The sequence below is a fragment of the Candidozyma pseudohaemuli genome (genome assembly GCF_003013735.1).
Source record: "Candidozyma pseudohaemuli strain B12108 chromosome Unknown scaffold00026, whole genome shotgun sequence".
Classification (NCBI taxonomy): domain Eukaryota; kingdom Fungi; phylum Ascomycota; class Pichiomycetes; order Serinales; family Metschnikowiaceae; genus Candidozyma; species Candidozyma pseudohaemuli.
The window spans coordinates 1-15,396 of NW_020194460.1; the positions used below are offsets into that span (position 1 = coordinate 1).

General features: G+C 47.6%; 6 protein-coding genes across 6 annotated transcripts; 4 read left to right on the forward strand and 2 right to left on the reverse strand.

Annotated features, from left to right (window-relative positions):
- Positions 1-261: 261 nt before the first annotated feature.
- C7M61_005284 (uncharacterized protein) lies at positions 262-891 on the forward strand (the record flags this gene model as incomplete). Its single annotated transcript, XM_024860591.1, has 1 exon — positions 262-891. One exon carries the CDS (start codon positions 262-264, stop codon positions 889-891), a length of 630 nt encoding a protein of 209 aa, XP_024711236.1.
- Positions 892-1,443: 552 nt separating this feature from the next.
- Positions 1,444-1,959, reverse strand: C7M61_005285 (3-hydroxyanthranilate 3,4-dioxygenase; the record flags this gene model as incomplete). Its single annotated transcript, XM_024860592.1, has 1 exon — positions 1,444-1,959. One exon carries the CDS (start codon positions 1,957-1,959, stop codon positions 1,444-1,446), a length of 516 nt encoding a protein of 171 aa, XP_024711237.1.
- A 787-nt stretch (positions 1,960-2,746) lies between these two features.
- On the forward strand, positions 2,747-4,555 carry C7M61_005286 (uncharacterized protein; the record flags this gene model as incomplete). Its single annotated transcript, XM_024860593.1, has 2 exons — positions 2,747-3,142; positions 3,704-4,555. The coding sequence occupies 2 exons, from the start codon at positions 2,747-2,749 to the stop codon at positions 4,553-4,555; spliced, it is 1,248 nt and encodes a 415-aa protein (XP_024711238.1).
- Positions 4,556-6,909: 2,354 nt separating this feature from the next.
- Positions 6,910-7,770, forward strand: C7M61_005287 (mitochondrial 2-oxodicarboxylate carrier; the record flags this gene model as incomplete). The annotated part of the gene is made up of 1 exon (XM_024860594.1): positions 6,910-7,770. The coding sequence occupies one exon, from the start codon at positions 6,910-6,912 to the stop codon at positions 7,768-7,770; it is 861 nt and encodes a 286-aa protein (XP_024711239.1).
- Positions 7,771-7,802: 32 nt separating this feature from the next.
- C7M61_005288 (uncharacterized protein) lies at positions 7,803-10,253 on the reverse strand (the record flags this gene model as incomplete). Its single annotated transcript, XM_024860595.1, has 1 exon — positions 7,803-10,253. One exon carries the CDS (start codon positions 10,251-10,253, stop codon positions 7,803-7,805), a length of 2,451 nt encoding a protein of 816 aa, XP_024711240.1.
- A 1,674-nt stretch (positions 10,254-11,927) lies between these two features.
- STE13 (Ste13p) lies at positions 11,928-14,594 on the forward strand (the record flags this gene model as incomplete). The annotated part of the gene is made up of 1 exon (XM_024860596.1): positions 11,928-14,594. The coding sequence occupies one exon, from the start codon at positions 11,928-11,930 to the stop codon at positions 14,592-14,594; it is 2,667 nt and encodes an 888-aa protein (XP_024711241.1).
- Positions 14,595-15,396: the final 802 nt, after the last annotated feature.

Consider the following 15,396-nt stretch of genomic DNA (forward strand, 5'->3'; position numbering starts at 1 on the left):
CCCAATCTTGCCCCACCTATACTCCCTCCCCCCTGGTATCCCCCAAACTCGCCCCTCTGCCCTAGCAGACTGTGCATCGAGATCTGCATCGCTTGCGTCTTGACACCGTTCGACATTTTCGCAGCCATTTCTCCCATCCAATCCTTCCCTCTCATTTCTCCAGCTTTTTTCCCGCTGGCTTCACAGCCACATCCGCATCAGTGCACCAGCCCATACCGGCTGTTATCTCTTCCGAAACCCGTCTTGCTCTCTTCCATCCACATGTCTTCCACAGAAGCCCCCACAGACGCTCCCCAGCAGGCTCCAGACGAAGGTTCTGTTAGATACGCCGCCTATGCTAACAGATTGAGAACCATCCTTCGTGCCTCCCACAGGTACGTTGCCTACACCTCGGATATCGGTGAGTCCTTCAGACCGGTGGCACACCCATACCTTGTGACATTGGGCTACGGTGTCTCGTGGGCGTACTTGTTGTGTGATGTCAGTTATGCCTCTTGGGTGGTGAAGATGAGAAACGAGGGCAAGTACCGTCCAGGGCTCTTACCATGGCAAGAGGTGGGAGAAGCTGATAAGGAACAGGCTGAGAAGTACAGGGCGCTGGTGCACAATTCGTTGGCGGAAACGGACTGGAGGGTGCAGTTTGCCAAAAGAGGTGTTTTCCAGGGCTTGGCCTCCATGGGTTTGCCTGCTGTGACCATCCACCTGGCGGTGAGGTACTCGTCGGTGCTTTTCAAGAACGTCAAGACCAAGGCCATCAAGACGTACGGGCCTGTTTCTGTGGGTTTGGGTATTGTGCCTCTTTTGCCATACATCTTTGACGAGCCTGTGGAGCACGCTGTGGACTACGTTTTCGACAAGGGCGAGGCCTTGTACAAGCAGAAGTTTGAGTGATAAATAGAAAGCGACAATTTTGTGAGGCTGTAGGTGGGATTAGTGAATTGGTGAGTTGTTGTTTAGGGTCTGGGTAGAGTTTGCCACTCAATTGGTGGCGACAATAGGATGGTGGTGTTTGCTTGGCCGAAACCGTTATCAGTCATTGTCTTTGATCAATGGATGTCATTTCCGGGCATTTGAGCACTGATCGGATTGAATAAGTGAAAGCCATGTTTTTGGATGAACGCTAATTGAAGAGAAACGAACCTCTGCATCTGTAGAGTTTATCTGATCGCAGCTTCTGCAAGTGTCTCGTAATCTGATCGAGGTGCATAAGAAGCCTCGAATAGTTTGCAGCAAAAGTGGCAATTCAAAGAAAATCGAAAATGTAAATCCTCCCTCTGTTATTAACCCTCGTAAAAAAAACACCTTCTTGATGACTGCCTCGTCGCTACAACTCGTGTGACACACCCACCATCGACTACACACCGCCACCCACCCTACACCCTACACCCTGTTCCAGATCATAAAGCGTCAATTTTCAACTCCTGCCTTTCTCCCCCTTCTAACCTATACCTGCGGCTTGGCGTAGTTGTACTCTCCGCAGTTCTTGCACGTTCTGGCATCGTCGTCTCCGTCAAACGACATGATTGCTTCCTTTACCTGTGTGCCCAAGTCTGAGCAGTAGAAAACAATCTCGTGGACAATCTCCTTGCAATTTCGACAGTACCATCTGATTTTGTCGTTGACATTCTCGGGCCTATCCTGTTCCACAACCAAACCTATCGTGTTGGCAAATCTCACCGGATTATGGGGAACGTTTCCGGGCAACAAGAAGGAGTCGCCTTCCTCGATCACAATATCCTTGAACTCGCCCTCGTCAACAACCTTCAAACACATTTTGCCTTTGAGTTGGTGAAAATACTCGGGTGTCTGATTCACATGGTAGTCTGTTCTTTCGTTGGGTCCACCCACGATCATCACGGTGGCACCTCCTCGGTGGAGACAGTAGTTGTTGACTGGAGGTTTTAAAAGATGGCCATTTTCGGCTATCCAGTTTTTGATATTGATTGGAGGAGTAAGCATCGTGTGATTTAGAGAAACCGCAGGATGACTTATTGAACCGCAGGTGACTCAGACTGCACGAACTAGACTATGCCAGCTTCGGAGTGAAGTACAGCAAAGTTGAGGTAAGGGTCCAATAGTTCGCGAGAAAAAAAAGAAGCTTCCCCACCAGGAGTCGAACCTGGAATCTTCTGGTTCCAACAGAAGTGGTTACTTATCGTAGCCAGACGCCTTGACCATTGGGCCATGAGGAACGAAGCTTGGTAGAAGGGAATGTGGGTTTGATATATAGTGTGTTTTTTGGTGGTATAAAAAGGTCAAATTTGAAGGTCTAGATATGTTAGTTGTGATTTTAGTATTGTGCTGGCGAATTTTCAGCGCTCTAGGGCCAATTTTGAGCGAATTATGGCAAAAAGTCGTCACTTCAAGGAAAATGCTAGTAAAAGTTGGATTGATGGATAGCTTGGATGTTCAGCTGTTCATAGAGATGCTGATATCTATTAAAATCGCTTTGTGACCGAAGTAGCGTGTGAATGTTCTTCTCAAGATTGGTGCCATCTATGCAATAACAGTACTCTTCAAAACAACTAAGCCGATATCACTTCATCTTTCCAGATTGGATACAAGATTGGAAATTCAAAAGTTTTGTATTTGCCACCCGTTCTCATGTGCATCGGTGAAATACGAAAGGCTGAGTCAGTGCATGCTCTCCTGCCCACTGTGCTATTTCTTATCACAAACATATATAACTTCAACACTTCAACTTTTTGAATAGAACTATCGAATTTATTGCTCACCAGCAAAAACAATGCAACTCGCATCCCATCTTTACCTTGTGTCGTGTGTGTTACTACTGGTCGTGATCGCCGAGTCTGTAACGCTTGAGGACCATCTCAATATAACTTTGGCCAGTGTTGAAAAATGTAATAAGGAACTCAATGTGACAGCCACCGTCTTTGTTAAAAACGACAGACAAGTGTTGATACAGTTGCCGGCTGAAAACAACAGCTCTATATCCAGTGATGAGACTGAGGAGCGGTACATTGAGTGCTTACAGAACATCAGTGAATTGACAACATTCACGATTTTCGAAGACAGTCCGGAAGTTTTCTCGGAATCACACGAATGCCAATTGAGTGATGCCACAACTTGGCTCGAAAGAAATGGTATAGATGATCCAGTGGTGGCACTGCCTTTAGATGATGTAACACATTTTACTTCGAGGGTTACTGTCAAAGGACTGGTAAATCAATTACTTTATTTGTACTTTTTAGAGCATATAGGAATTACCAAAGGCCAGGTAATAGGAGGCATTCAGAGAAAACAATTACGTGACATTTTCCGATTCACTGTCACTCGAGGAGGCATAACAATGGCAATACTATAACATAAAGAAGCGACTTGAATATTAGTATACGAGCTAAGATGCCGCTTCAAAGCAATATGTAAATACTAAAATATAGTTATTAATTTACAGCAGTCGATCTGGTTTGTAGCTTTGGGTTCTGAACTACCTAGTGGCTGCGAAAAGCATACAGAAACCACTAATCTACACAAATAATAAAACACGGGGAAGAAAACTCAATAATAAATACATCAAAAGAATCCATCGAATCAAATACCTGTTAAACTCCCCTTCTACCCTTAAAAAGCTCAATGGGTACCTCAAACAGTCACCTCCCAGTATCATCCTCTATACGCCTTCCGCACTCACCTAACTCCATATCTTCAACTACTACTCCTGCTTTCTCCACTACACCACAAGATGAAAGTCCTCATTGTGGTACGCTTTACAGATTCTGTATCTGGAGAGCTGATGCCAGACTTGGAACTCCCCTTTACCATAAATTTCGATAGAGACGATGTGAACACCCTAGTGTCAAGCATGTGGCTCAAGGAGCAGATAAGGACACAACGAGAGGGAACAGAAAGAAGAAGAATACGACTTATCTACAACGGCAGAGTGTTGAACGAACTCACAAACTTCAGAGACGACATTTTCGTGCCCAAGTTGCGTCTGATGGAGGTAGACGAACAGCTCAAGATCTACATCCACTGTTTAGTGGGAGAGACCCTCACGGGAAGCCAGCTCAGCGAGGAGCGAGAGCTTGATAGAAGACCTCAACAAGTCTCTACTGCTCCACAGGTTGTTGGTTTTGACCGCTTGCTTCAACAGGGCTTCAGCCAGGAAGACGTGAATGACCTCAGGCGGCAGTTCAGAGATGTTTATTTACCCGACGCTCTCCAAAACTTGAATGCTGGAGACGTGACAGATATAGAAGAGGAGGAGGCTCGCCAGCAGCTCATACGCCAGCTTGAAGAGCGTTGGATCGAGTCCACGATAAACGGGAACACCGCCAATACCACAGTTAGCGCAGGCGCTGACGACGATACCGGTGTGATAGCGCCGACCGTGAGGGCCTCAGCGGAGCTAGAGGAGTCCAACAGGAACGAGGATATCGTTGTGGGCATGTTGATCGGAGCCTTTTTGGGTGTGGTTGCCTTGGTGTTCGAGGTGTTAGACGACAGCTACATGAGCAAGGACCGCCGGTGGGCCGTCTTCGCAGGCGTGATGATGAACGTGATGTACGCCATTCTACGGGGGCAGTGGTTGTGAGGAAAGTTGCAGCATTGCACCTTAGTATGGAGAAATCATGTATCAAGCCAGGCAATTCTCACGCCAGGCAAATTGCTCAGGCCAGATCTCAAGCCAGACAAGTAAAGAAAACAACCAAAGGGGACTTAAGCTGTTTTTTAAGGTTAAACGGTCCCATAATACCCCAAATGATACCGGATGCTCTCTAGCTTATGTCTCGCCCATGAAGGTGTCTTACCATAGGGAATCAAGAGCTTTAATAATGTCAGAATATAGATATCAGTGAATGACTTGTAGCACTGCTACCAATGCACTGACAAAGGAAAGAAAGAAGAGAAAGGTCCTGGATGTTACTCCTTCAACCTTAGTTCACATAGTCCAAGGTCCCTAGTACACCTAGGATAGGACGAAAAGGTCGTTCGACACCAAATAGCTTGCTTCAGCTAAGAACGCTTCTTTGGTACCATTTGGCGCTAGACTCATACTATACCGTGAATGTAGTGATTTAAGTGACAATGCAAATCTTCAAAACCATGTCGATTTTGCAACACCACCCCATCGCTACATCACACGAGTTCACGCAACCTACACTTCTTCGTGAGCGGCCAGGCCGTACTCACATTCTGGAGAATGTCTGATCTACCAGCCCTCACGAGCTCCACAAGCTGAGTCCCAAAAGAGGAAAACAGCTCGACAGCGAGACACATGAAAGGGCGCTAAGATGATCGTTGGTCCATCACTGGATGTTATTCTGGCCAGAACTTGACACTTGCCAACTCGTAGGGATATCGGAAACAGACAAGCAACACGGTATAAGTTCTGGCCGCCGCACGAAGAAGAAAAGAAAAAGCTGAAAAAGATGAGATGGGCCGCTGTATAAGTAGGTGGGTGCTGCGTTACCCGGTGTGGGCTGTATGCAGGTGGCACCAGAGGATTCAGTTAGGTCTCTCGATTTGGATTGTGCCGGGCGTTACGTTGGTGGGGTTTAAAGTTTTGATGATTATTTGTGGACTCAAGTGGCTTGGATTAGATGATTGAGGGTTGTTTTTTGGACGTTGTGTTGGTGTGAGTTGGAGATACGCTGAAATGGCTTGAAGCTGGGTAGCTCGATTCCGCTGAAATTTGTAACATACCCTATTGAGTCGTTTGATCAAGAAGCGATGAAGTTATGACTTTCAAGTGAGTAGGTGTTGCTTGTGAAGAGCGTTGAAATGGTGTGGGTGAGGTGGCTGCAAAATGCTGCACCATGTCTGCGTACATAAGCGAGAAGAGTCTAACTGTGGGACGATGCACAGAAAATCTCCTTCTATCGAATCATTTGTTTTCATAACTATTCCCTGTTCACGCCAGTTTTACTAATAGGTCCTTAGATAGTGTGGATGGTGAAAGTATTAAGAAGTCCCGATAGCCCTAATACGCTTGAGTCGCTTCTGGATGCCACTAGCATCACCTACCAGTCAGATACGTTTCTACAAAGATATTCCAAGCAGTACCATTCAAACTCCAACTACAACAACAATCTATTCAATTCACATTTATACCGACTTGCTCCAACTACAAACACCATTCGTGGTTTCCAGAACCAACCATAACATCTCGGCAGCAACCCCATCTTGCCATACTTTCACATCCATTGTCCTTATACCATTGATCACCCTTATTCATCATCACCCTTTTTCACATCATGATCACCCTTCTCCATCTGACGCTTGGCTGCGAAAAACAATGGACACCACAAATGTCATATGCGTCGCTTCCATCCTGATCAGAAGGCTCTTCCCACCACCTCGGGGATTGAACATCCCGGTTTTAGCCGTTTGGGATCAACAAGTCCCTATTGCCGGGCCCAATTGCAAGCGAGATACGCCGGGCCCGCAGACGCACCACTCCGGTCCGCAGCTAGCGAGTCCGAGGGGACGCCTAACGCCGAGAAGGCTTAGATAAGAGAAATTGGATTTTTCTTCGTTGCAGCACCCCGACTTCTCCGCCTTCAGCCAACTTAAACTTATTCACAAAATCTTCATTCAATTTGACGCGGGTCTCCACACGCGAGGCGATAAGACCCCAGGGCACAAAATACGCTGCCGCCGAGTGGTTCGAGCTTGGGGATCAGTCACGTGACGCGCCTATGTCCTGTTTGGGAAAGTCTCTTAGCGGAGGGGCCCAGGCGACGAAAAATAAGGTTGATCCGTTTCAGCTTGGCTATTTTTGCAAAAACGGCGTCTCAAGTAACCCCGGGCCTGTTTCTCCGAGTCTTCAGCACATCTATTCCCCAGTGTATCGTGTCAAAAGCTGCACCCCTCACTGCACATTTTTTCGAGCATTGAGCATTTTCGCCCTGCCCAAATTCCACTGCTACTCCATCTTTTCTTTTCATGTCTGAAAAACCATTACCCTTCATTTACCAGTTCGCCTCCGGCGCCATCGCCGGCGTGTCCGAGATTTTGGTCATGTACCCTTTGGACGTGGTTAAAACCAGACAACAATTGGCAACCACCTCCGATTACAATGGTACCATTAGGTGCTTGAGAAAGATCGTGGCCGAGGAGGGTTTCTCCAGATTGTACAAGGGTATCACCGCCCCTATTTTGATGGAGGCACCAAAGAGAGCCACCAAGTTTGCGGCCAACGACGAGTGGGGCAAGTTTTACAGAAAGCAGTTTGGTGTTGCGGAGATGAACCAGTCTTTGGCAGTTTTGACGGGTGCTACTGCCGGTGCCACCGAGTCGTTTGTGGTGGTGCCTTTCGAATTGATCAAGATCAAATTGCAGGACAAGACCTCCAAGTTCAATGGCATGGGCGACGTGATGAAGCACGTCATCAAGGAAAACGGGCTTTTCGGCATGTACAAGGGTTTGGAGTCCACCATGTGGAGACATGTGGCGTGGAACGCCGGCTACTTTGGTTTGATCCACCAGGTCAGAACCTTGATGCCAAAGCCAAAGACTAGCAGCGAAAAAACCATGATTGACTTGACCTGTGGTACCATCGGTGGTACTTTCGGTACCATCTTGAACACACCTTTCGACGTGGTGAAGTCCAGAATCCAGGCTGGTTCCTCCAAATACATCTGGACTGTCCCCTCGGTTTTGACGGTGGCTAAGGAAGAAGGTTTCGCTGCCTTGTACAAGGGTTTCATCCCCAAGGTCTTGAGATTGGGCCCAGGTGGAGGCATTCTTTTGGTGGTGTTCACCACGTGCATGGACTTTTTTAGAACCATCCACGAGAAGAAGTAGTCCGCCCTTTTACCTGTAATATATCCATGTATTTACTTCTTTCTGCGGCTCACCCACGTAAAGTCATACAAAACGGCAAACATGTCGAGGATCTCCACTTGCTTGTCAAAGTCAACGTAGTCTTGGTACCTGTCCAAGTACTTGAACGTGTCTGCGTAGTTGAAGGCGCCCAACAGCACCGTGGTAAGCGGCGGCTTTTCATTCTCCTTGGGCTCGGTGCCCAATTCCAGGGTGATCTTGCTGAGTTTGGCGTTAACCTCGTAGAAATCACGCTCGCGTGTTTCCAGAAGATCAAACTCTCTCTTGAGTGCTTCCAAGTAGGCATCGACTCTTTGGAAGTTCTCCTTCTTGGTGATGAAGCGGTCGTAGATGGCTGCAATTGGCTGCAAACTCTGAAGCATTGTGAGGAGCAAATCGTACTTGACCAGCTTCACCAGATGGGAACCAAAGATCCATGAATCCTCGGCAATCTCGAATATACCGTCGTACAGTGGCCCGAGAATGAGGTCGAACACCAGGAACACCTCCTCCACAACGTACTTTGAGTCCTCCTCGTTGAAGTTCTTTGCAACAAACTTGACAAACGAGATCAATGTCTTATAGAGCTCCACCCACCTGTAGGCGCCGATATTGTCCACCTGGGCCTCCTCAAACTCAAGAAGAATGTGGTACAACACCGTCAAGGCGATCTTGCAATTGTCCAAGTCGAGCTTCTTGTTCAAGTTGAACCTCAAGACGATTTGCAACACATCAATGATGTACAAAAGGATGTTCTTGTCGCCCCTACCGCCCAAGTCATCCGGGACCACAGGCGATCTGTGGTGACACAACTTCCATTTGAATTCATTGATGGTCAACGCCTTGAGGTGCTCCATGTTGCCGGCCTTTCTCAGCACGAGCTTGAGAAGAATAAGGAGCACCAACCTAGCGCTGAAGGTGTTGATCTTCAGCCTCACCTGATGGTGAAGAACATACGATGAGACGCAGAGCCAAAGGCGCAAGATCGACACCGATTCCGTGGATTCCTCCTGTTGAGTGGTCAACACTTTCATAAAGGAGGTATTCAGCAGCAACGAGTAGAGAAGCAAAGTCACGTTCAAGAAACCAGGAGACCGTAAGGCCCGCTCGTCATCTGCGTAAATGACACCCACGGCATTGAGACGAGACGTGCATTCATAACGGAGAATCTCCTCAAGCAACGGATCCTGCTTCAACTTGTTCACGGAACTGAGGTTCTTGCAGTTTTTGCTGAAATTCGTCACCTGCTCCACAGTGTCCACCGACATGTACCCGCTGCCGGTGAGTTTGTGGCCTGTGATCCACGAAAAGAAAGACGAGTGGTTGAGCTTGTGTGAAAGCAAATCTTCCATAAGGCCATAGAAGTAGTTGAGGTTAGCAGCCAATACAGGCACAATCCTGGAAACGTAAGGTCCAAGCACGTCTGGGTCCAAAAAGTCCTTGTGGCCGAGGTAGTTGGTGTATATGTTTGGCGATGTCGTTTTGATGGTGGTGATGTCCAAGGACAAGGAGATCTTATCAAGGAGCAAGATGCTCAACGGACTGCTGGCCAAGGAGCCCTGGATCACGTAGAGCTGCATCAATGTCTCGTAGGAAAGACGAATGTCGTCCTTGGACGTCGGGTGCTCGGTGCTTTTCCATGTCTGGGTGTTGATGCTATCGAGCGTCTGTGAGAAGTCCACTTTGAAGAAGGAGTGAAGCACACTTTTCACAATAAGAAACCGCCTCAGCCCGGGCTTGTCCCGCTCCAACGCAATTGCCTTGTACAAGCCGCGGAGGATCTCGTGGATCAACAAAATGAGCTCCTTGAACGAGCCTAGGTAGCCAATATGGGACGTAGGGAGCGCCAAGACAGCATCCATGAACCAACGAACACGGAGAAGAAGCTCCCCGAGGTGTTTTTCGGTCAAGCGGCCCTTTGAGTCTGGAACGTCGAAAACAATGCCCACCGCATCCAAATTGTTCTTCTTGGAAGCCTCCCAGAGGTTCCCAAACCATAGACGCAACACCAGGGCGATCCTCGTGACAAGCTGGTTCCGTGCAGCCACGTCAAGCTCGCCCAATGGCGGCAGTTCCACGGTATCCTCGGAAATGCTCACCACCAGCAGGCGTCTTTCCTCTTTTTCTTCGGGTTCCTCCCTTTCGATCTGGACGCTCTGGCGGCTTTGACCGGTCTGTGTCGCCAACGACTGACTGGTGATGTCCTCCTCCTCCGAAACCTCATTCTCCACAATCGACGGTTTCGTCTCCGCCTCGTCGGGTCGGTAGTCCACGGCCTCGCCCAAAAGGTGAACCCCGTATCTGAAGATACGATCTATTCCAGGAACAGGAGCTGGATTTGGTCTCCAGAGGGGCTCTGACGCCTTGGCCAAGTTGGCCAGGAAATCCGCCGGGTCAATTGCCTCGGTGAAAAGAGCGTGGATCTCCTGCACCACGTCCTTGCCTAGAAGCCGGGCGTAGTCCATGAGAAGTAGTAGTTGAGTTGGCAGTGCGAAATATCACCAAGCGGCGGCCAAGTAGGAGGAGGCTGGCGGGGGCACACTGGGGGAATTTTTTGATGATTTTTGGCGATCGGGGGAATTGACCGCTTTATATATTTGTCTGAGGGGCAACGGCGGGGTAGCTCTTCAACGTGGGCACTTTGGTCTCGGGACTGTGCCAGGCAGGGTCCTCAGTATGGGGTAGAAGAGCGAATCGGAGATTGTGTGATTTTGAAAAACTCTGCAAATTTTTCAACGAATAAACTTTGACTTGAAAAAAATTCACCACAATAAGGTTTGAGAGGTGTTCTTTTTTGCTCAATGCCCGAAAACGGGCTTGGTGCACTGCCTGATAAGAACGGTGCACGAATGAGGCTTTGCTAAGCGAGATCAGCCAACGGTTTGGTTGCAAGGTGGGATGGAATGGGAGGTTTTGGGGATTTTGGAGATTTTTAGGGTTTGTTGATATTCAGGGATCGGATTTGAATGGGATTGTGCTTATTGGCTGCAATAGGAAGTGGAGGTTTTAAGTGGTGTGATGTAATATTACCGCTGTGTGGATTGGTTCATGGAGTTGAGTATGAGGTGTGAGTTGGATATGAAGATATTTAAGAAAACAAGTATGTCAAGGTCTACTCACTCCAAAAGCGGGTATAGTTGTGGTTGATGAAAGTCGATCTGTGAAAAGAGTATGTAGAGAACAATTGTTTCAGAATGATCTCACAATCTAGCACCAGTACTCCACAAAGACTTTTATTTGAGCTTAGCCTATCAGATCTTCAATTAGGGATTACAACTACCAGTTCTTACCTGAACAGCCGCATTTCCATAAAGTGCATTGTTCGATGATTCGAACTTTATCAATGTCCATACTTCGGTTAGTTACCTGAGGATACACAATTACCTGCCTAGGCACTCTGACGGTGCAATCTGTAAAGCATGGTTCCCAGTAATTAGAAATCTCTTAAACGCCAGAAAACACCACAAAATCAAGTGCCTACAAATACCAGACTACCCGTTTCTTGATGTATCACCAGACCGTTTCAACTGCACCAATACAACAAACTTCAGCGAATACCTTCAAACGAACTCAAACAACAAAACTCTCCAATACCCCTGTCACCCCCATCACTCCAATAAGCGAAGCAGGAAAACCGTTATGAAACATGCCGTTTTGTGTAACCTCCATACGCCCACCATTAGCTGGTTTGCACCCACCAGACACACGTTCCCAACCGAGCTCGCCCAAGTCAAGAACAATGCACTAAATATTGAAACTTTTTGAAAAAGAACCGATAATAGAAAAATTTAAAAAATCTCCAGTATCACCAAATCTTATCTCTCCATCCCCTCAATCGTAGATCAACCTCACTCAGGGTCTTCGTGCCGCATTGTTCTATGCACGGTTTCAGCCGGTCCGTTGACAGCCCAAAACGGTGTTCAACGACATTTTCCGACAGGGTATAAAAGGAGGCCGATTCCCACATTTTATCCACTTTGCTTTCGTTTTTTAAAACCCCTTTTTAGATCTTTCTCCCGCTCCGCCTCCCGTCCTCCCCTCCACTCCGTGTACAGCCTCCTATTGACATCGCGAAGCCTATCTCCTACTCCATCAACACCCCGTCTTCTTCCCATCAACCCTCCTTGAAGCCCACTGCCATGTCCTATGAGCGGTTGGAGCAGGATATCCCCCTTGAGGATCTCGACACCGAGGCCAATTACTCCGATCTGCTGGAGCTTTTCGACGAGATCGAGAATTACACCAGGAAGAACCGCGTTTCTGGTGAACACGCCGACTTCACCGAGGACCCTGGCTTCCAGAAACAGAAGGAGCTGTACTTTGGCGGCAACGCTCTGCTGCGGAAACTGCTAATAACTGTGTGTGTTGCTGCCGTGGCCTTGTGGCTTGTGGCTCTTATAGTGTACTCCAATGGAAAGGCCCAGAAGGCTACAGCAAACATGTGGCACGGCTCGCCGACGAATATCGTGACCTTGTCGGACCGAAACGTGACTTTGAACGAGTACCTGCCGAAGTTGGGCAACGTGTCGATGGCAGAGTACCGCAAGGGTGCCTACTTTGCAGATGAGAAAGTGGTCCGGTGGCTTCTGAAGAAGCAGCAGCCGAAAGAGGGTGCCGGAGTGACCAGAGCCGGCTTCTACATGACGCGAGACAATAAGGCGTTTGCTGTTCGCCAGGCGGAAACGACATTTTCCAAAGTGGTGCTTGAAACCACCCAGTTTGAAGCCCTCAACAACTTCTTCTACGTCGACGATCTTCTCCTCAATCCCGGCGTTTCAGTTGATGAAGACAATACGTGGCACTTGCTCCGATCGGACCATACACCGCAATGGCGGCACCTGTCGTTTTCGTTATACTGGCTTTGGAACCCGCTGACTGGCGACCATAAACCAGTGGGCCCGAGCGCTAAGAAATTGGAGAAGATCCATTTTGCAACCTTCAGTCCTGACGGAAAAACGGTGATCTTTGGCCACAACCACGATTTGTATTTATTGGACCTCAGCAGCATGAAAACCACGAGAATCACTTCAACTGGCTCCCCTGAGATCTTTAACGGTAAACCAGATTGGGTCTACGAAGAGGAAGTCTATCCCCACGCCACGATGTTCTGGTGGTCTCCCGACCTGAAGAACCTAGTGTACGCCACTATCAACGACACCTCAGTGAGAGACTACAAAATGGATTACTACATCAAGGCTGCCGACAAGATAGGCATGTCGTACCAAAACCCTCCTGACGAATCGGTGGATGAAATCAACCAGTATCCACTCAGGACCAGCATAAAATATCCCAAGCCAGGCACCACAAACCCCATCATTTCGTTATCCATTTACGATGCAACGTCCGGCAAAACCTCATCTATCGATCTCAATGACAAGGAGCTCGGAGATGATTTCGTGCTTTATGACGCGCATTGGATCGATTCGAATAGCCTTCTTGTGAAGGTGACCGATCGTACCTCGACAATTCTCAAGAAAAAGGTCTACCAAGTCGATGCAAAACAAACAAAATTTGTCTCGAAAACCAACAGCACTGAATATGGCGGCTGGATTGAGAAGCAGCAGCCGATCACCGTGATCGAAAATGAGTCTGGAAACAAGTACCTTGATAGAGTTGTGGACGACATGTACGTTCACTTGGCGCTTTTCGACCTGGCCGTGGCAGAAAAGCCTTCGAAGATCATTAGCAAAATACGGCTGGACTCCTCAGTAGCCTACAATGCTGTTGAGAACGAGATATACTTCCTCACCGAGGACAAAATGGACCATCACTTCCAGGCCTATTCCTTGAAAGATGGTAAGACCAAGACTTTGACCACAGATCTCGGCAAATATGATGTTCTGTTCAACAACGATGCCCAGTTTGTGAATTTGAGGTACAGAGGCCCTCATGAGCCATGGCAGAAGCTTGTTAATCTTGCTGAATGGACTGAGAATGCTCAGTATGTCCACAAGGTTGATCCGGTCAGCGATACCCAAAAGCTCGCCAACACTCTTTCAAAAGTGAATGTGCCTACTCGTGTGCACAGTCAAATACGAGTTGGTCATGCCTCTGAGGCTGCTGAGGTCAACATGATCGAGATCTTTCCTCCAAACTTCAACCCCAAAAAGAAGCATCCGTTGCTTGTTCATGTCTACGGTGGCCCCGGATCAACCACAGTCACCGATGACTTTGCCATAGACTTTCAGGATCTTGTCAGCGCCAACTTGGGTGCAGTTGTGTTGATCATCGATCCTCGTGGAACTGGCAGTGATGACTGGAAGCTCAAGACTTGGGCGTACAAACAAATTGGGCGCTGGGAGCCTGAGGATGTCATTGCCATCACCAAGGACTATATTGTGAAAAACGAGTACATTGACGAAAAACGCACTGCCGTTTGGGGCTGGTCGTACGGAGGCTTCACAACTCTCAAAACTTTGGAACGGGATGGTGGCGATGTCTTCAAATACGGCATGGCCGTGGCGCCAGTGACCAACTGGATGTTCTACGACTCCATTTATGCAGAGCGGTACATGAAGAATCCAAAAGAGAATGAGAACTACAGCCAGACGGCCAAAATCAATGACTTCGAAAACTTCAAGGACGTGTCTCGCTTCTTGGTGATGTCAGGCACTGCGGACGATAACGTCCATTTCCAGAACATCCTCTGGCTTCTTGACAATTTCAACGTCAAGGAGGTCGAAAACTACGACATGCATATTTTCCCCGACAGCGACCACTCCATTTTCTACCACAATGCCAACCACATTGTCTTTGATAAGCTTTTGGACTGGCTAGACATGGCCTTCCGGGGCCTCTGGGATTGAACCTCCCACCACACTAAGATAGATTGTACATTACTAATTCCATTTACTTGTTGGAGATTACGGGCGTGCGAGCCTTCTCCGACTCAACTTCGAACGAAAGCGATTCGTCAAGAATGGGATTCATTCCTGGTATTGACCGTGTAAAAAGACCCATTGGACTGATCAAGGCTGAGGACACCATTTGTGTGTCTATGATTTAGCAGCCTATCCTTGCAATAATCCACAGAGGCTGTTTTGATCATTGCAATATTGAAGTTGAAATCTATTGACTGCAATTGTATTATAATAATGGATTTGTGGTCCGGTATTTCACTATTCTTCTGTGGTTCTGCTTTCGCATTCAATCAGTATATTATGTCAATCAAAGCAACAAATAGAATTAGTAGTTCAACTAGAAGCATTCATAACAATGCAAATGTTCTAACTAGGCAAATTCACTCCATACTTAGTATATCTCTAGAATCAGTTGTGTGAGACTCTTTCTGCATTGTGAAGCTTACCTTGTGATGCACCTATACAAAGTATGGTAAAAGGACAGGACCACCATCACTTACTACAGCTCATGAAACACATAGCCAACTCTATTCTTTTTCAATTGATGAGAAAAAGGCAAACCCATCAAAGACAATATGGAAGTTCTGTTGCCTCTGTTCCTCTAACTGAGACATGCCCCCAGTCAAACACACCACTACTTGACAAAAAAGCTTTCCAGAGCAACCAAAAAAGCAATTTCCAATATATTCTTCAATAAATCAAGCAATTCAAAAATCCACCTAATTGCGATAGCTTGTTCGCCCCCCCC